Source organism: Thalassophryne amazonica, chromosome 17 (genome assembly GCF_902500255.1).
Source record: "Thalassophryne amazonica chromosome 17, fThaAma1.1, whole genome shotgun sequence".
Lineage (NCBI taxonomy): Eukaryota > Metazoa > Chordata > Actinopteri > Batrachoidiformes > Batrachoididae > Thalassophryne > Thalassophryne amazonica.
Genome location: NC_047119.1, coordinates 45094025 through 45114512, shown reverse-complemented (window position 1 = coordinate 45114512; position 20488 = coordinate 45094025). Strand labels below are relative to the sequence as shown.

Genomic DNA, 20488 nt, shown 5'->3' with positions numbered 1-20488 from the left:
TTGAAAATCTTTGGTGGAAGCTGAAGAAAATGGTCCATGACAAGGCTCCAACCTGCAAAGCTGATCTGGCAACAGCAATCAGAGAAAGTTGGAGCCAGATTCATGAAGAGTACTGTTTGTCACTCATTAAGCCCATGCCTCAGAGACTGCAAGCTGTTATAAAAGCCAGAGGTGGTGCAACAAAATACTAGTTGTGTTGGAGCGTTCTTTTGTTTTTCATGATTCCATAATTTTTTCCTCAGAATTGAGTGATTCCATATTTTTTTCCCTCTGCTTGGTCTAAAAAAAAAGTAACTGTTACTAACTGCCACAATTTTTTTTCCTGATTTCTATAGTGTTTCTTAAAGCCAGAAAGTTGCCATTTGAAATGACTAGTTTTGTTTCATGTCTCTGATCTGCTTTTTTTTCTACAAAATTAAACAACTGAATGAACATCCTCCGAGGCCGGTGATTCCATAATTTTTGCCAGGTGTTGTAGCACGACATTTGTGTGTGAGATTTTTTGAACATTTCAAAATGTGTGCACAATAGCATGCATCGGCACCCCTTATGCATCCTGTCTACACCCGTTAAAGACGAGTTTACTCTCCAGCATGACATAGGTCATGATGTGTCGTGAAGCAAAGGCATGCGCGTGTAAATGCCCCTTTAGGCTTTTTAAACGTCCTCCTCCCTCTAAACATTTTTTCACTTCGGGAGCTCTTTTAAGGCCTAACGCCTGGGTCCCACCAAATAATGAAGGATGAATGAGCCATGCAGCATGTTTTCTTTGCGATGAGAGGGTTTCTTCAACTATTGTGGGAGAATAGTGGCTCTGAGAGGCATTATCTTCAGTTAGAGGCTCCTCTGAGCGTGGCACTAATTTGAAGATGTTCAAAATTTAGTAACAACAGCGGGGCAGTTTGTGTATGAGTTACTACGACAACTTAGAGGTATGTGCGTGGTGCTTACGAGGCTGCTAAAGGCCCATTATCCGTGCACCTGGCAGCTACGCAGGACCCGAGAGGCTATTTTTGGAGCGGCTGCCCTCTTGCGCACACAATTCCACCTGCTCTGTGTGCTGGACGCTGTATAGAAAATAATTATTTTGTAGCGGATTAATCATTTTCTGCCAAACCTTGGATGCTGAAAACACCAAATCACTTAGAATCACAGAGGACCGTTTCATCTGGATGCTTTTTTCCTCTCTTTCCTGCTCCATGTGGAATGGATTTTTAACAGCTTAAGGTAACTATTTTTTAATGTTTTTATAATTTGATAAAACAGTTCCTAGCTGTAAAAGTATTTCTATTGTTGATTAATATCTTGTTAATGGATCACACATGTGATCCATTAACAAGAGTGATGAGTCACTGAGGCAGAGACTCATCACGCTCCAAAGGAGCATTTAGGCAGAACGCCAGCTCACAAGAGTGTGATTTTTCAGCAAATAATGGATTAAATTCAATTCAATTTTATTTATATAGCGCCAAATCACAACAAACAGTTGCCCCAAGGCGCTTTATATTGTAAGGCAAGGCCATACAATAATTACGTAAAAACCCCAAAGGTCAAAACGACCCCCTGTGAGCAAGCACTTGGCGACAGTGGGAAGGAAAAACTCCCTTTTAACAGGAAGAAACCTCCAGCAGAACCAGGCTCAGGGAGGGGCAGTCTTCTGCTGGGACTGGTTGGGGCTGAGGGAGAGAACATGCTGTGGAGGGGAGCAGAGATCAATCACTAATGATTAAATGCAGAGTGGTGCATACAGAGCAAAAAGAGAAAGAAACACTCAGTGCATTATGGGAACCCCCCAGCAGTCTAAGTCTATAGCAGCATAACTAAGGGATGGTTCAGGGTCACCTGATCCAGCCCTAACTATAAGCTTTAGCAAAAGGGAAAGTTTTAAGCCTAATCTTAAAAGTAGAGAGGGTGTCTGTCTCCCTGATCTGAATTGGGAGCTGGTTCCAGAGGAGAGGAGCCTGAAAGTTGAAGGCTCTGCCTCCCATTCTACTCTTACAAACCCTAGGAACTACAAGTAAGCCTGCAGTCTGAGAGCGAAGCGCTCTATTGGGGTGATATGGTACTACGAGGTCCCTAAGATAAGAAGGGACCTGATTATTCAAAACCTTATAAGTAAGAAGAAGAATTTTAAATTCTATTCTAGAATTAACAGGAAGCCAATGAAGAGAGGCCAATATGGGTGAGATATGCTCTCTCCTTCTAGTCCCCGTCAGTACTCTAGCTGCAGCATTTTGAATTAACTGAAGGCTTTTCAGGGAACTTTTAGGACAACCTGATAATAATGAATTACAATAGTCCAGCCTAGAGGAAATAAATGCATGAATTAGTTTTTCAGCATCACTCTGAGACAAGACCTTTCTAATTTTAGAGATACTGCGTAAATGCAAAAAAGCAGTCCTACATATTTGTTTAATATGCGCTTTGAATGACATATCCTGATCAAAAATGACTCCAAGATTTCTCATAGTATTACAAGAGGTCAGGGTAATGCCATCCAGAGTAAGGATCTGGTTAGACAACATGTTTCTAAGATTTGTGGGGCCAAGTACAATAACTTCAGTTTTATCTGAGTTTAAAAGCAGGAAATTAGGGGTCATCCATGTCCTTATGTCTGTAAGACAATCCTGCAGTTTAGCTAATTTGTGTGTGTCCTCTGGCTTCATGGATAGATAAAGCTGGGTATCATCTGCGTAACAATGAAAATTTAAGCAATGCCGTCTAATAATACTGCTTAAGGGAAGCATGTATAAAGTGAATAAAATTGGTCCTAGCACAGAACCTTGTGAAACTCCATAATTAACCTTAGTCTGTGAAGAAGATTCCCCATTTACATGAACAAATTGTAATCTATTAGATAAATATGATTCAAACCACTGCAGCGCAGTGCCTTTAATACCTATAGCATGCTCTAATCTCTAATAAAATTTTATGGTCAACAGTATCAAAAGCAGCACTGAGGTCTAACAGAACAAGCACAGAGATGAGTCCACTGTCTGAGGCCATAAGAAGATCATTTGTAACCTTCACTAATGCTGTTTCTGTATTATGATGAATTCTAAAACCTGACTGAAACTCTTCAAATAGACCATTCCTCTGCAGATGATCAGTTAGCTGTTTTACAACTACCCTTTCAAGAATTTTTGAGAGAAAAGGAAAGCCCATTTCTCTCAAAAAAGGTTACAAATGGATGAACACAAAGTTAAAATTTGGATGACTGTTTAAAGCCGCGGAAGAAGTAACTCCAGTAAAGCCACTAAAAGCAGTGCAGAGCTGTGCAGCAACAGAGAAGGAGAGCGTGTAAAAGACCGATTTTGAAGACATAACAGAAAGTTAAAGGTGGTATCATGGTGACTCGTGAGCTGCGGAAGATAAAGAATTTTTTTTTGAAAGTGATCCACGAGTTGCGGCAGCAGGTGTACAGGGCTTGACATAGCCATTTGCGCACTGGCCCGGCGCCGATTTGGCCCACTACAATTTATCAAACGATGGCCCGCTCAGGCCACTACAAAAATACGCAAAATTCTATTTATTTGCGGCAGCAAAGTCAAATTTCTTCACATCTCCATGTCAAACTTCACAGAGTCTGTCATGTTTGTTCTGGTCTTCTTTGTTTTGGTCTCGCGCCACATCTCGCATTTCGGGTTGGGTATCGTTAAGAAATGATTCGATCCACTGATAGTCTTTTGCTTAACGATTCCCTTATTGGTTCTTCAGAGCAGCCGTTGTGTTTGAGGGTCTTTGTCGGGAAAATGATCATTTCCCTACGTTGATTGCAGACCCTGCAGCAGGTCTGTAATTAACTGCTTCTGCACAGTGACTGCACTTTGAAGCGTGAACCAACAAAGCAATGGTTTGATCCGCTGGGTCATTGGACTTTCTTAATTTTTCCCCGCTAAAACCCTAAGAGCATATGACCGTGTAATATATACCATTTTATGTTAAACCGACCTGTTAGAGTCTTCTGAAACAGTTGATAGATGTATTGTAAAACTTAAAAATGGGACTGGTGCTAACGTGTTAGCATGTCTATGGTGTTTTCAATGTTAAAGTTAGCATTAGCTCTTGCTTGCCTCTACTGGTGGTTGGCTCTCACTGCGGTATTGTATCACTTCCTGTTCTGGAGCACAGCGGTGTTTTGCTGTATCTGTTAGCTGTTTAATCTGCGCACTTAGATTGATCTAGATAACGATTTGTTTCACAGTGTAATCTTCACGTGCCTTAACTAAAGCACTCCCTCTGCTGAATCACCTCTAAATTATTTACACATTATTCACTTCGTGTGTTTTTAGGAATCCGCTAGCTTAGCGCAGCTACTAGCTCTTAGCCGGTTTAGCATGGCGGCTTCTCCTGTCTCTCCCGCACTTTTCTGCTCTGGGTCTGAAATGTTTAGTTATTCCTCGGCCTCCTTTAGCAGTAATGGTACTTGTAATAAGTGTAGCTTATTCGTAGCTTTGGAGGCCAGGCTGGGCGAATTGGAGACTCGGCTCCGCACCTTGGAAAATCCTACAGCTAGCCAGGCCCCTGTAGTTGGTGCGGACCAAGGTAGCTTAGCCGCCGTTAGTTCCCCTCCGGCAGATCCCGAGCAGCCGGGAAAGCAGGCTGACTGGGTGACTGTGAGGAGGAAGCGTAGTCCTAAACAGAAGCCCCGTGTACACCGCCAACCCGTTCATATTTCTAACCGTTTTACCCCCCACTCGGCGACACACCCGCCAAGGATCAAACTCTGGTTACTGGTGACTCTGTTTTGAGAAATGTGAAGTTAGCGACACCAGCAACCATAGTCAATTGTCTTCCGGGGGCCAGGGCCAGAGCAGGCGACACTGAAGGAAATTTGAAACTGCTGGGTACGGCTAAGCGTAAATTTGTTAAGATTGTAATTCACGTCGGCAGTAATGACACCCGGTTACGCCAATCGGAGGTCACTAAAATTAACATTGAATCGGTGTGTAACTTTGCAAAAACAATGCCGGACTCTGTAGTTTTCTCTGGGCCCCTCCCCAATCGGACCGGGAGTGACATGTTTAGCCGCATGTTCTCCTTGAATTGCTGGCTGTCTGAGTGGTGTCCAAAAAATGACGTGGGCTTCATAGATAATTGGCAAAGCTTCTGGGGAAAACCTGGTCTTGTTAGGAGAGACGGCATCCATCCCACTTTGGATGGAGCAGCTCTCATTTCTAGAAGTCTGGCCAATTTTCTTAAATCCTCCAAACCGTGACTATCCAGGGTTGGGACCAGGAAGCAGAGTTGTAGTCTTACACACCTCTCTGCAGCTTCTCTCCTCCTGCCATCCCCTCATTACCCCATCCCCGTAGAGACTGTGCCTGCTCCCAGACCACCAATAACCAGTAAAAATCTATTTAAGCATACAAATTCAAAAAGAAAAAATGTAGCACCTTCAACTGCACCACAGACTAAAACAGTTAAATGTGGTCTATTAAACATTAGATCTCTCTCTTCTAAGTCCCTGTTAGTAAATGATATAATAATTGTTCAACATATTGATTTATTCTGCCTTACAGAAACCTGGTTACAGCAGGATGAATATGTTAGTTTAAATGAGTCAACACCCCCGAGTCACACTAACTGCCAGAACGCTAGTAGCACGGGCCGAGGCGGAGGATTAGCAGCAATCTTCCATTGCAGCTTATTAATTAATCAAAAACCCAGACAGAGCTTTAATTCATTTGAAAGCTTGACTCTTAGTCTTGTCCATCCAAATTGGAAGTCCCAAAAACCAGTTTTATTTATTATTATCTATCGTCCACCTGGTCGTTACTGTGAGTTTCTCTGTGAATTTCAGACCTTTTGTCTGACTTAGTGCTTGGCTCAGATAAGATAATTATAGTGGGAGATTTTAACATCCACACAGATGCTGAGAATGACAGCCTCAACACTGCATTTAATCTATTATTAGACTCAATTGGCTTTGCTCAAAATGTAAATGAGTCCACCCACCACTTTAATCATATCTTAGATCTTGTTCTGACTTATGGTATGGAAATTGAAGACTTAACAGTATTCCCTGAAAACTCACTTCTGTCTGATCATTTCTTAATAACATTTACTCTGATGGACTACCCAGCAGTGGGGAATAAGTTTCATTACACTAGAAGTCTTTCAGAAAGCACTGTAACTAGGTTTAAGGATATGATTCCTTTTTTATGTTCTCTAATGCCATATACCAACACAGTGCGGAGTAGCTACCTAAACTCTGTAAGTGAAATAGAGTATCTCGTCAATAGTTTTACATCCTCATTGAAGACAACTTGGGATGCTGTAGCTCCTCTGAAAAAGAGAGCTTTAAATCAGAAGTGCCTGACTCCGTGGTATAACTCAAACTCGCAGCTTAAAGCAGATAACCCGTACGTTGGAGAGGAAATGGCGTCTCACTAATTTTGAAGATCTTCACTTAGCCTGGAAAAAGATAAAAAATAAATAAATAAATATAAAAAAAAGCCCTCTGTAAAGCTAGGACATCTTACTACTCATCACTAATTGAAGAAAATAAGAACAACCCCAGGTTTCTTTTCAGCACTGTAGCCAGGCTGACAGAGTCAGAGCTCTATTGAGCCAAGTATTCCTTTAACTTTAACTAGTAATGACTTCATGACTTTCTTTGCTAATAAAATTTTAACTATTAGAGAAAAAAATTACTCATAACCATCCCAAAGACATATCGTTATCTTTGGCTGCTTTCAGTGATGCCGGTATTTGGTTAGACTCTCTCTCAGATTGTTCTGTCTGAGTTATTTTCATTAGTTACTTCCTCCAAACCATCAACATGTCTATTAGACCCCATTCCTACCAGGCTGCTCAAGGAAGCCCTACCATTAATTAATGCGATCAATCTATCTGTATTAGTTGGCTATGTACCACAGGCTTTTAAGGTGGCAGTAATTAAACCATTACTTAAAAAGCCATCACTTGACCCAGCTATCTCAGCTAATTATAGGCCAATCTCCAACCTTCCTTTTCTCTCAAAAATTCTTGAAAGGGTAGTTGTAAAACAGCTAACTGATCATCTGCAGAGGAATGGTCTATTTGAAGAGTTTCAGTCAGGGTTTAGAATTCATCATAGTACAGAAACAGCATTAGTGAAGGTTACAAATGATCTTCTTATAACCTCTGACAGTGGACTCATCTCTGTGCTTGTTCTGTTAGACCTCAGTGCTGCTTTTGATACTGTTGACCATAAAGTTTTATTCCAGAGATTAGAGCATGCCATAGGTATTAAAGGCACTGCGCTGCGGTGGTTTGAATCATTTATCTAATAGATTACAATTTGTTCATGTAAATGGGGAATCTTCTTCACAGACTAAGGTTAATTATGGAGTTCCACAAGGTTCTGTGCTAGGACCAATTTTATTCACTTTATACATGCTTCCCTTAGGCAGTATTATTAGACGGTATTGCTTAAATTTTCATGGTTACGCAGATGATACCCAGCTTTATCTATCCATGAAGCCAGAGGACACACACCAATTAGCTAAACTGCAGGATTGTCTTACAGACATAAAGACATGGATGACCTCTAATTTCCTGCTTTTAAACTCAGATAAAACTGAAGTTATTGTACTTGGCCCCACAAATCTTAGAAACATGGTGTCTAACCAGATCCTTACTCTGGATGGCATTACCCTGACCTCTAGTAATACTGTGAGAAATCTTGGAGTCATTTTTGATCAGGATATGTCATTCAATGCGCATATTAAACAAATATGTAGGACTGCTTTTTTGCATTTGCGCAATATCTCTAAAATTAGAAAGGTCTTGTCTCAGAGTGATGCTGAAAAACTAATTCATGCATTTATTTCCTCTAGGCTGGACTATTGTAATTCATTATTATCAGGTTCTCCTAAAAGTTCCCTGAAAAGCCTTCAGTTAATTCAAAATGCTGAAGCTAGAGTACTGACAGGGACTAGAAGGAGAGAGCATATCTCACCCATATTGGCCTCTCTTCATTGGCTTCCTGTTAATTCTACAATAGAATTTAAAATTATTCTTCTTACTTATAAGGTTTTGAAGAATCAGGTCCCATCTTATCTTGGGGACCTCATAGTACCATATCACCCCAATAGAGCGCTTTGCTCTCAGACTGCAGGCTTACTTGTAGTTCCTAGGGTTTGTAAGAGTAGAATGGGAGGCAGAGCCTTCAGCTTTCAGGCTCCTCTCCTCTGGAACCAGCTCCCAATTCAGATCAGGGAGACAGACACTCTCTCTACTTTTAAGATTAGGCTTAAAACTTTCCTTTTTGCTAAAGCTTATAGTTAGGGCTGGATCAGGTGACCCTGAACCATCCCTTAGTTATACTGCTACAGACTTAGACTGCTGGGGGGTTCCCATGATGCACTGAGTGTTTCTTTCTCTTTTTGCTCTGTATGCACCACTCTGCATTTAATCATTAGTGATTGATCTCTGCTCCCCTCCACAGCATGTCTTTTTCCTGGTTCTCTCCCTCAGCCCCAACCAGTCCCAGCAGAAGACTGCCCCTCCCTGAGCCTGGTTCTGCTGGAGGTTTCTTCCTGTTAAAAGGGAGTTTTTCCTTCCCACTGTCGCCAAGTGCTTGCTCACAGGGGGTCATTTTGACAGTTGGGGTTTTTCTGTAATTACTGTATGGCTTTGCCTTGCAATATGAAGCGCCTTGGAGCAACTCTTTGTTGTGATTTGGCGCTATAGAAATGAAATTGATTTGATTTGAAATCCCATTTCCTTTAGGCGGTTTCTTACAGTTCGGTCACAGACGTTGACTCAAGTTTCCTCCCATTCGTTCCTCATTTGTTTGTTGTGCATTTTCAATTTTTGAGACATACTGCTTTAAGTTTTCTGTCTTGATGCTTTGTCTTCCTTGGTCTACCAGTATGTTTGCCTTTAACCACCTTCCCATGTTTGTATTTGGTCCAGAGTTTAGACACAGCTGACTGTGAACAACCAACATCTTTTGCAACATTGCGTGATGATTTACCCTCTTTTAAGAGTTTGATAATCCTCTCCTTTGTTTCAATTGACATCTCTCGTGTTGGAGCCATGATTCATGTCAGTCCACTTGGTGCAACAGCTCTCCAAGGTGTGATCACTCCTTTTTAGATGCAGACTAATGAGCAGATCTGATTTGATGCAGGTGTTAGTTTTGGGGATGAAAATTTACAGGGTGATTCCATAATTTATTCCTCAGAATTGAGTGATTCCATATTTTTTCCCTCTGCTTGGTCTAAAAAAGTAACCGTTACTGACTGCCACAATTATTTTTCCTGATTTCTTAGTGTTTCTTAAAGCCAGAAAGTTGCCATTTGAAATGACTTTAGTTTTGTGTCATGTCTGTGATCTGCTTTTTTTCTACAAAATTAAACAACTGAATGAATATCCTCCGAGGCCGGTGATTCCATAATTATTGCCGGGGGTTGTACATGCTTTAAAATGTCACTCAACACACACTCACAATCCCCAGTATTCATTAGGAAATAGACTTCCATAATGGCAGTGATGTAGGTGCGCATGCAGTATGTTGACCTGGATCCATCCGTTAACAGGATCAGTGTGTGTTTGACCAGATCCATCAGTGCAGTTTGATTGCGTCAAACCAGGGGTGCAACATATCAAAACAAGAGCAATCGGAGATTTCTGACATCTGCCACTCTGGATCTGGATCCCCATATCTATCTGTGGTGCAGATTTGGGTGTGCAAAGTATTAGTTCACGGATATGTATGTTCCACGTAAGCTACATGGACATGGCTGAATCTATGGATAACACTGCAGCAAGTGTTCGTAACTAGCTCAAAGAAGGATGGACAAAGTTCATTAAACGCGTGCCAGATGTGACAATCGGAACGATACGACTGTATTTAACAGAGAACATATGCTGTAATGGCTGTAGTCCTGTCCTCATTTTTTCACGGGTTTATTTGTGAAAATCATTCAATATTACGAGCGAAGCGGCACGAAGCTCGCTCATGGTACACTGTGGCCCAAACAGGAAGTGCCAAATTCCTAATCCAGTGAAACAGGAAATGCCAAATGTCAAACACTTCCTGGATTGACAGATGAGATCCCATGGAATCTTGTAGGAACTCATTGGCAAGCTCACACTCAAACAGGAAGTGCCAAATTTTCAGTCACGGTGAAACAGGAAATGTCAAATGTTGATCACTTCCTGGCATGGGTGGAGCTAGAGTGGAGGCCGAGGTTTCACTGGACTCCCCTGAAATCAGATTGGACACAGATGATTGACATGTCACGGCACCGCACATGTGGTTGAAAGACCTTCATTTTGAAATTAGTGAGTCATATTGACTGCTAGGTTCCTCCTGTCCAGTAGTTGGTGCTGTGTACCACAAAAAGCTCTAATCCACCTTAGTAGAAGAAGAAAAATGTTAGCCTCAGATTTGAACTGAACACGTTTGAACTATGGACTTCTTATCACACCAAACTTATATTGGTGAGTAAACGACTATTTTATGCAAGAAATGAGGTCCAGGTTGTTAAAAGCAGCATTTCTCCTTTAATTCAGGTTGCCTTATATACACATATTTAAGCTCACAGATGGCAGCTGGTTCATGCTCTGTTGGCTTATTAGTGCAGCAGATAACTAAAACAATCCTTCGAATGTTGATACAAGCATCACATTCAGCACAAATACAGCTTAGTCACTATACTTAAAAAAACAACAAAAAACAAAAATGAATGGCCACTTGAATTTTCAATAGGTGGCCAGGTAGGGGTCAATTGAAGAATTACACAGGGGTCAAAATTTTAAATTACTATTTATAGAATTAATAAATGGAATAGTTTTGACAGTGCTGAATGCTTGGTCTCCAAAGTACAGGTCAAACAAGGTCAATGTCCATGTGACATATGTTACCCTGTAACATGAACTAAGCATGACACATGATGCAAACTGTTAATTTTTAAAACACGATTAACTCCACCAATAATTCGCATAATTTTTACCAAAATTGGAGCAACTTAACTTTGACCCCTGTACAAACTGAAACTGACCTTTGTCACCATTCTTGCTGCTTTGACCTCATAACAATCAGTCACAGATTGTCCAAACTACACCTTTTTGGAAGCTTTATGATCAGGTAAATAATGTGGTGTAGTTTTCTATATGATTGGAACAGCTTTTAATTTTGACCCCTGTGTAATTCTTCAATTGACCACTACCTGGCTGCCTTTTGAAAATTCAAGTGGCCAATCAGTTTTTTTCAAAAGAGTTCATGTCTGTGGATTATCTGTGCCGAATTTGATGCTTGTATCACCATTTGTAGGATTCCACTCTAAATATTCTCTTATCTGCTGCACTATATATGAGATGTAAGATGCTGCTCCTCAGTGTTTCTCAATTGCCCTCAAACGTATTGGAACACTTGGTATTTCACACTTTATTTTGTTTATTCCATTTCAATTATTTTTTTTCTAAAATTATCTTCCTTAACTCAAACTGAAAGCAAATCTTTACAACTTGATAAAAATGAATTAAAAAGATAAAATCCAGCTTCCTGATGAAGTGGTGTAGCGGAATTATCGTAATGTATCGTAATTCATCATAGTACAGAAACAGCATTAGTGAAGGTTACAAATGATCTTATGGCCTCAGACAGTGGACTCATTTCTGTGCTTGTTCTGTTAGACCTCAGTGCTGCTTTTGATACTGTTGACCATAAAATTTTATTACAGAGATTAGAGCATGCCATAGGTATTAAAGGCAATCCGCTGCGGTGGTTTGAATCATATTTATCTAATAGATTACAATTTGTTCATGTAAATGGGGAATCTTCTTCACAGACTAAGGTTAATTATGGAGTTCCACAAGGTTCTGTGCTAGGACCAATTTTATTCAGTTTATACATGTTTCCCTTAGGCAGTATTATTAGACGGCATTGCTTAAATTTTCATTGTTACGCAGATGATACCCAGCTTTATCTATCCATGAAGCCAGAGGACACACACCAATTAGCTAAACAGACAGACATGGATGACCTCTAATTTCCTGCTTTTAAACTCAGATAAAACTGAAGTTATTGTACTTGGCCCCACAAATCTTAGAAACATGGTGTCTAACCAGATCCTTACTCATACTTATATAAATAAAATTGATTGAATTGATTGATTGATTAGCTGTTGGCATTTCAGCACATTTGTGTGCATTTGTTTTATGCATAATAATTAATGGCTCAGGGCTTGTTGTCGTAAGAGAGTCAAATGTATTAAATTTTTTTTAAATTTATATATTTATAATAGCAACAACAACAGCAATAATAGTAATAACTCTTCAGAAGCGGCAAGTCCACTTCTTAACTCCTCTCACAGCCATTAAAATATGTCAATCGTGACTGAGTTACTTTTGTGCAGATTAAGGTCGGTAAGTGGGATCGATCTTGTGGCAGTCAAGAAACGAGAATCGTCCTCCGTTCCGTTGGCACAGCTCCAAACGCTGCACGGCTCTGCTGAGACACAGTCTGGTCGGAATTAATAACTTCAAAACAAATTGCTGCTTTAAATAAAATGACACCTCTTTCCAAACATAATACAGAAAATCAACTAAAACTTTTTTTCCTTCCCAAAACGAGACGTCCTGCATTCTTTATGAATGAAACTGATGCTGATGTGAAGCACAGCCAGCTGCAAGAGTTCAGCTCAGAGGTATGGAAAGACATTCATACCAATAATGTCTGAAAGGAAATGCTTTCAACAAAAACAAGATTTTGTTTATTTCTATTTATATTCAGAGATCAAGGAGCCCACCATATAGAGTTTATTTAGGTCCAGAGTTTAAGGATCCAGTAACCAATTTCATATTTATTTACTTTAAGACTCAGAAAACCTTTAAAGCCTACTTTTAGTAGACAGAAAATTCACAAGCGGTGTTTCCATCACCGATCTTCGGCAATGTTCGTTACCATCTTTAAATGTGCGGGAAGCTGCAAGAAATGAAGACTAACAAGACGCAAATATAACAGAATGCTTTGAAATATGTTTAAGCTACATCCACCCAAGCCCAGACAACAACCAGGAAAGTTTTGCTGAAGGAATTGGCCAGAAGAGGAAGCTTAGTGATGAGTTAAGGCTATATGAAAGAAACAAGAGGAAGAGAGGTTTTGGCCCAACCTGGCCACAGAAATGGCCGTGGCTTGGTCATGACCGAGAGAAGAATGAGGTTTTCTGCCAAATCTGCAGGGCATATCCGTCGTATGCTGACAAGTAAAGTAGTTTTTTGAAGCTAGTTTAAAAGTCTAACCAGCTTGTTTTTGTGAAAACCCCATGTTGACAACATTAGCAAAGGAGCCAAGCATTTTTTTTTTCAATTTTAGATCTATAACTCCAATCCAGACAAGGCATACTTTTTAGTTTTGCTATGGACCTACATCTATATTTTACATTTCTGACTGAGTTAGCCAACTCTGAGGGTTGCTTAAAAATGCCCTCTAAATTTTATGGGAGTCACTATTTTTTACACTTGAGAATGCCCTCTGATAAATTCTTTTTTTTTTTTTACTTCATGGTCCATAGACTATTTTTTTTTTTTTCTGAATTGGTTTATATTATACAGGCAGTTTTATTTGCAGGATTTTAAGGTGGAATATCATGAACTCTCGTGCGCAAAAACATGGGCCAGTGCTCCCACACTGTGGGCCACTAACTTCTAAATTCTACTGGCCCTATGGGCCAGTGGGGCAAACTGGTTTATGTCAAGCCCTGGGTGTATATAATTAAAGCAGCCACCTCATTGTGTAGCAGCGCGCATGCGCAAGAACGCCATTATGCAGAAATAAACGGACAAACACAAAGTTAAAAGTGGGATCACAGTGTGAAAATGACTTTAAAGCCAGGGGAAAAAATAGAGCCAGCAAGACACGGATGGAAAGGAAGCCAGTGAGAAGGCACAGAGGTGGCTGTCCAGCAATGCAGAACAGCAGCGTGCACGCAAAAGAGTGAAATTGCAGAAATAAACGGACAAACACAAAGTTAAAAGTGGGATTACGATGTGCGTGTTTAAAGCCGCAGAAGAAATAAAGCCAGTGAGCCACAGAGCCAGTGAGGAGCACAGAGGCAGCTGTCCAGGATCCCTTGGTTCGGTTCTAGCTGGACAACAACCTGGTGCACAACCGCAAGACTGTACTGGAGCATTTATTTTTGGACTGGATTTAAAAATGTGACATCTTTAAATGCTGCTGTGAATTGAAAACCCACACTTTAAAGGGACCAGGTGTGGGAGGGCTAGAGGTTTGGACCAAACTCATGCCTAAACATGCGCCAACATCACGTTATCATGGCACTACGTGGCTTAGCATGGCTGATGCTAGCCATTCGATGCTCTAATGACACGTCAGTCGTGGGTCACTAGAGGCTGCTACGTGGCACATGTGGGGTATATATCAGGAAAAAGTCAGATACGCACAGCAGTGACCCAGAGTTGGTAACTGAGGACAAAACTGTTCACTTCAGCAGTCAGACTCCTGACTCATATCTGCCTGACCCACTGCTTACATACATTTAATGCTGACTGAGCAAGCCCTGGGGGCCCAGAGACTGCCCGGTGTTTATTTAAACCATAAATCACTGCTTGAACTGGAAAGCCAATACAAAGACCAACAATTAACTAGAGACCTGTGAGCAGGCTCACAAAACGATATCCAAATGAAACCTCTGCACACAGACCACTGACAAATCTGCTTCACTTAAAAAAAATAAATAAATATACGAGGGCTGTCCGTAAAGTATAGGTCCTTTTTATTTTTTTCAAAAACTATATGGATTTCATTCATATGTTTTTACATCAGACATGCTTGAACCCTCGTGCGCATGCGTGAGTTTTTCCATGCCTGTCGGTGGCGTCATTCGCCTGTGAGCACTCCTTGTGGGAGGAATCGTCCAGCCCCTCGTCGGAATTCCTTTGTCTGAGAAGTTGCTGAGAGACTGGCGCTTTGTTTGATCAAAATTTTTTCTAAACCTGTGAGACACATCGAAGTGGACATGGTTCGAAAAATTAAGCTGGTTTTCAGTGAAAATTTTAACAGCTGATGAGAGATTTTGAGGTGATTCTGTCGCTTTAAGGACTTTTCACAGTGCGAGACGTCGCGCAGCACTCTCAGGCAGCGTCATCAGCCTGTTTCAAGCTTAAAACCTCCACATTTCAGGCTCTATTGATCCAGGACGTCGTGAGAGAACAGAGACGTTTCAGAAGAAGTCGGTTTCAGCATTTTATCCGGATATTCCACTGTTAAAGGAGATTTTTTTAATGAAAGACGTGCGGACGGGTTCGCGCGTCAGGACGCAGCCGACGCGGTGCGGCAGCACAGGAAAAACACCTCCGTGTTGATAACCATTTGTTAAAATCCAGTTGGCTTTTGATGGCTTTCAGTGGAGTGAGTATATGAGAAATTGTTTATCAGCTGGAGATGTTCCAACTTGTCCTCAAGGCTTCCAACAGAGGTGTTTTTCCTGTGACGGAGCGTCGCGGCGGCTGCGGGCCGACGCTGCAATCCGCCCGCACGTCTTTCATTAAAAAAATCTCCTTTAACAGTGGAATATCCGGATAAAATGCTGAAACCGACTTCTTCTGAAACTTCTGTTCTCTCACGACGTCCTGGATCAATAGAGCCTGAAATGTGGAGGTTTTAAGCTTGAAACAGGATGATGACGCTGCCTGAGAGCGCTGCGCGACGTCTCGCACTGTGAAAAGTCCTTAAAGCGACAGAATCACCTCAAAATCTCTCACCAGCTGTTAAAATTTTCACTGAAAACCAGCTTAATTTTTCGAACCATGTCCACTTCGATGTGTCTCACAGGTTTAGAAAAAATTTTGATCAAACAAAGCGCCAGTCTCTCAGCAACTTCTCAGACAAAGGAATTCCGACGAGGGGCTGGACGACTCCTCCCACAAGGAGTGCTCACAGGCGAATGACGTCACCGACAGGCATGGAAAAACTCACGCATGCGCACGAGGGTTCAAGCATGTCTGACGTAAAAACATATGAATGAAATCCATATAATTTTTGAAAAAAATAAAAAGGACCTATACTTTACGGACAGCCCTCGTATATATATTTTTTAAAGCAGCCAGTCATCTCCCCTTAAAGGCATCAGGCCAGTGTTATTTTCCTTCACAGACATCTTTATACGGTGTACTACGTTTGTGTAAACTTTCATTGAAATCTGCCATGTGCTTCAGGTGAAGTTTGCCTGCTCCCCGCCAGAAAAAGTTTACATGGAGAAAAGGACATGCATGTCATATTACAAATGGAGCGTTAAGGAATCAGGGTCCTAACTGACAGTTCTATAAACGATGAATTTTCTAATTGAGTAGTTGAGCTGTGAATGTTGCATACATTTAATACATTGTACTGCCACAGCTGAAGAATATGACACCCTACAGCTTAAACCTGGTCCTATTCAAGCAGGGCGCAAGTCAGCCTTAGTATTGAATGTTCAGACAGTTTGCAAACATGCAGGTCATCATATGACAAGAATGCCAACCTGGCAGACTCCTGACTTAACAGACATGTAAATGCTAAAATTAACAAAAGAATAAGTCATATTATATCCAAAACCACCCAGACCAGCTTGTACTCAAATGCATACAACTCACTAATTACAATTATCAGTTTAACTATTTTTTTTTATTTCAAAATATCAAATAAGGGCAAATAAAAGCCCTTATTTGAGTCTGTAAATCAGATAAGGTGAACCTGTAGGTTTTAAGCTCAAGTTGCCAGGTGTGGATCAGGATGACAAGGACACTTTCTAAAAATAGCACATTGTGCTTTTTATAACTGTCACACTGCAGGTCACTGTACTGTAATTTAGACAGTGGGTCTAAACACCTCCTACTGACTGCCCTGTCTGCTTTGGTAAAATAAAACGCTACTCCCCACCCAACACACAAACCATATATTTGAGGATTTGGACTCACAGTACCAACAACCAAGAAATGAAAAAGCCCTCATTTTAAATTAGGCCAACATCAACATCTAATTGTGTAATTTTGTCTGCATTTGGGTTCAAGCTGTGCTGCTTGTGTTACAAGCATACGTTTTGAGTCACCGTTACACTTCAAAGGCAGTTTTCCACAGTGGGTTGGAATTTTCAGAGCAGCCAAGAAAACAGATCGTCTTTGCTGCATTAACGTTATAAACTTGGTCACAACAGAACAGGACTGAAAGCCTGAAACGCTTATGGCTCACAGACCCATCCTGCAGGTCAGATCTCAAGTGTGTCAAGGTCGCTTCTACCCCATCTGCAAACCATTTAAGCTTTCCATTGGTGAATAAAATAAAAAGTCTTAAAACATTAAGCTCTATATAGGCCCTGAGCCCCTTGCTCATCTCTGAATACCATAGCATGAAGAGGGTCTGTGAATCTGGGTAACACTTCCCATGGTTGAGCAAGGTCTCATTTACAGCTGCACAATGCATTGTCTTGTCAAAGGATACAGAAAAGGTAGTATGAGCAGGATTCAAACCCAGGTCTCCTTATCCACTGAGCTTCCTGCTTTGTCTAGACCTAGACAGATTTCAGATAAGCCAGCATAACTAACAAATCATCTTGAATGATGTGGCTAAAAAAAAAAAAAAAAAACTATGGTTATAACAATTATTCAAGATATACCTCGGGTCCAAAAAAACCCTGCTTCTCAGCCAGTACTGGAAGCTACTACATAGTCCCCAATCTATATTATAATAACCAAGTGGCCTATGCGTGCACATTTATGGCTGATCATGCAAAAACCAGGAGAGCTGACATTTGCTGTTTGGCATGCTTATGTATTTTTGGTCAAGGATGAATACTGTGAAAACAAAGTTGATGGTACAAATATTTTTGGAGAAATTAGCAACTTTAGCTAATCAAACAAAGGATGTTGTTCTTGATTTACTGTGTTTTTGTAGCTCAATGTTGCTCTTACCATGAGTGACATCAGTTTCATGTTGGTGCCATAAGTAAAAAAACCGAGAGGCCGACTGCTATAGGCTAGTGACTAAACAATAGCTCTAATTAGCACCTATTGTGCACTCTCCTAATGATGGGATGGAAGCCTCCCCTGATGGCTCCCTTGACGACAAATCCCATCATTAGGAGAGTGCACAATAGGTGCTAATTAGAGCTATTGTTTAGTCACTAGCCTATAGCAGTCGGCCTCTCGGTAGGAGGGGTCTGGTTAGGTTAAAAACTCCAGCTTTTGTTGGCTTCTGGTTTATTCTTCTCTACAAGAGTCAAGACAGAAGTTAGACTACCAGAGCAAGAATTTTAGCTGAGGAAGCTTCTGGGATTTGAAGCGAAACGTCCTCACGTCAAGCAACCCAGTCCAGTCGAAGATTCAAGCTTCTCTACTATATAACAGTATGTATATGAACCTAAACAGTTTCTAAATACATCATTAACAGGAAATAAAAGGGTTGAGTTCCTCTTCTAAAAATTGTTGGTCTAAGGTTCTAAAAACTTTCTGGACTCAGACATCATTCCAACCCACTACTTTATTTGTTATCACCCTTGAAAAATAGCTACCAATTTTACGATCTCCACAGGCAACGCTTGTACAAAATAATATTCAGGGTCACATCATCCCCTGTGCGTTCGGAATAGTTCTGGCTCAACTCACCGGTTGCAAACAAAGCAGCACCAAAGGCATTCAAATGCAATGTTTAGATTTTTATTTATTTTAAAAGTCAAATCTCGCCACAAATCACACATTATATGCCATTGATATTGCCATTCCAGAAGGATCATATTTCCCAATAACTGAGTAAACAATGAATCTCCAAATGTATCTGTGTGCGACAGGATCATGGGACCCTGAAGTCGCGAACCGTCATGCCTGTAAGTTTTTATTTATCTAGCATTTAAGACAAAACTACATAATATCGCAGATTTAAGTGTGTGTGCGTATACATACATCTGGTACATGAGAAATGCTGAAGTTGTAAGTAATTCACATTGTGGTCCCAACATTGCTATCAAGTTAGTGATGAGAAGACCTTTTGAAAGTTTTTTACAGTTTGACAAGGGCACTGTAACTCAAATGTTCAAGTTTTGGAACACTGGTTGGACAAAGTTTAATTTAACAGATTCCACTAGCTTTTGAGAAAGTGTGCTCTGCATTTTCCACTTTCAAAATCGAGTAGAAAAAACATAGAATACTCGCACTTTGTCGATACGAATTCTAATCGTTAATCGCAGCTGTACCGCATCGTTAGTGGCCTTTAATGAGAAGCAGCTGTCGTACCGACGGACAGGTGTCACCGCGAATCGAACGGGCCTCTGCACAGTCAGCCCGGTTTAACTCCACAAAAATCACAGTTTATTCAAAACCAACCGCACACTTCTATACATAATTTAAAGCCCGCATGATAAGGAAATTTTTTTTTTTTTTTTTTTTTTTTTTTAACTCCACGGAGTAGATTTCTCGCCACCCACCCCGTTCGGAGCCGTGAAGCGTCTCCACCACGCACGGAGACTCCTCGAAGGAGCAGCCGGACAGGTGCACGGTGTGTTAGCTAACATCACGGCACACCGCCACACGGCCTCTCATTCCCCGCTCAGACACGCACACAGCGTTTCGTGGACTTACCGTGGACGTTAGCACACTGCTGGAGACATATTAGCATCGTCAAGAGCAGGATTCCACGCGTGGATGTGACCATCTCTCGAAGTGTTCGGCTGCTAGCTGCTGGGCGCTCGCGCGGGCTGCCTGGCTCTCTGTCTCTGGGTGGCTCGCGCTGCTTTTTTTTTTTCTTTCCCCCTTTCTTCTGCCGGTTCACGCGCCAGTCTTACACACAGCGCGCGCGCGCCTCCACACAAACTGCTCCAGATCAGCTCAGCACGCGCTGCAGAGAACGTGCCACAGAGGCGCAGCGATCAAAGTGACACTGACCGCGCGGCGTCTTTTATGTCCTCCAGCCGCCACGCGCACAGGAATCCCCCCCTAAAAGGAAAACCCTTAACGAGCCACGAGCGGCCTCACCTTCACAACTGAGCATGTTTTAATTTTTTTCTTTACCCCTTCAGTACGTCTTGGCACGTCGTTAACCCTTCAGTATCCACCTATGAAATAACTTAAAACAGGAAAAATTATGATGAAAATAACCGATGATCTTGTATTGTGAAGGGAAATCTGTATCTTATAGAAGCCCATTTCCGCTGCGACACTCCTCCTCCCCCGATAATTATGGATTTATAATGTACTACAAAATCAAAATTATGAGATAAAACAATTATTACATCTTAATGATTAGACAAAAGGCTGAAAATATGATTTAGAAAGCCATAATTATGAGACAGAAAATAGCAGGAGGTGGTAAAATCACAAGTCAGAATTTCAATACATCCACTTGGGAAATGATTCACAATATTAATACCAGCATTTTGGCATCAAAATTAATCCCATATCTTGAAAATAACCCCCCACCCCTTGAATGTAACAAAGTATGGTCTATTTTCAATTATCTGACTATTCCGCTATGTGTAAAGTTTGTCCATGCTCTTCAAAAACT

General features: G+C 41.1%; 1 protein-coding gene across 1 annotated transcript in view; it reads right to left on the bottom strand.

Annotated features, from left to right (window-relative positions):
* The window catches only part of vldlr (very low density lipoprotein receptor), a 75256-nt gene extending 55283 nt beyond the window's left edge, over positions 1-19973 (bottom strand). The window contains exon 1 of the mRNA XM_034191938.1: positions 19567-19973. Within this exon, the coding sequence (XP_034047829.1) occupies positions 19567-19639 (73 nt within the window). The 5' untranslated portion in view covers positions 19640-19973. The remainder of the gene's footprint in view (positions 1-19566) is intronic.
* Positions 19974-20488: the final 515 nt, after the last annotated feature.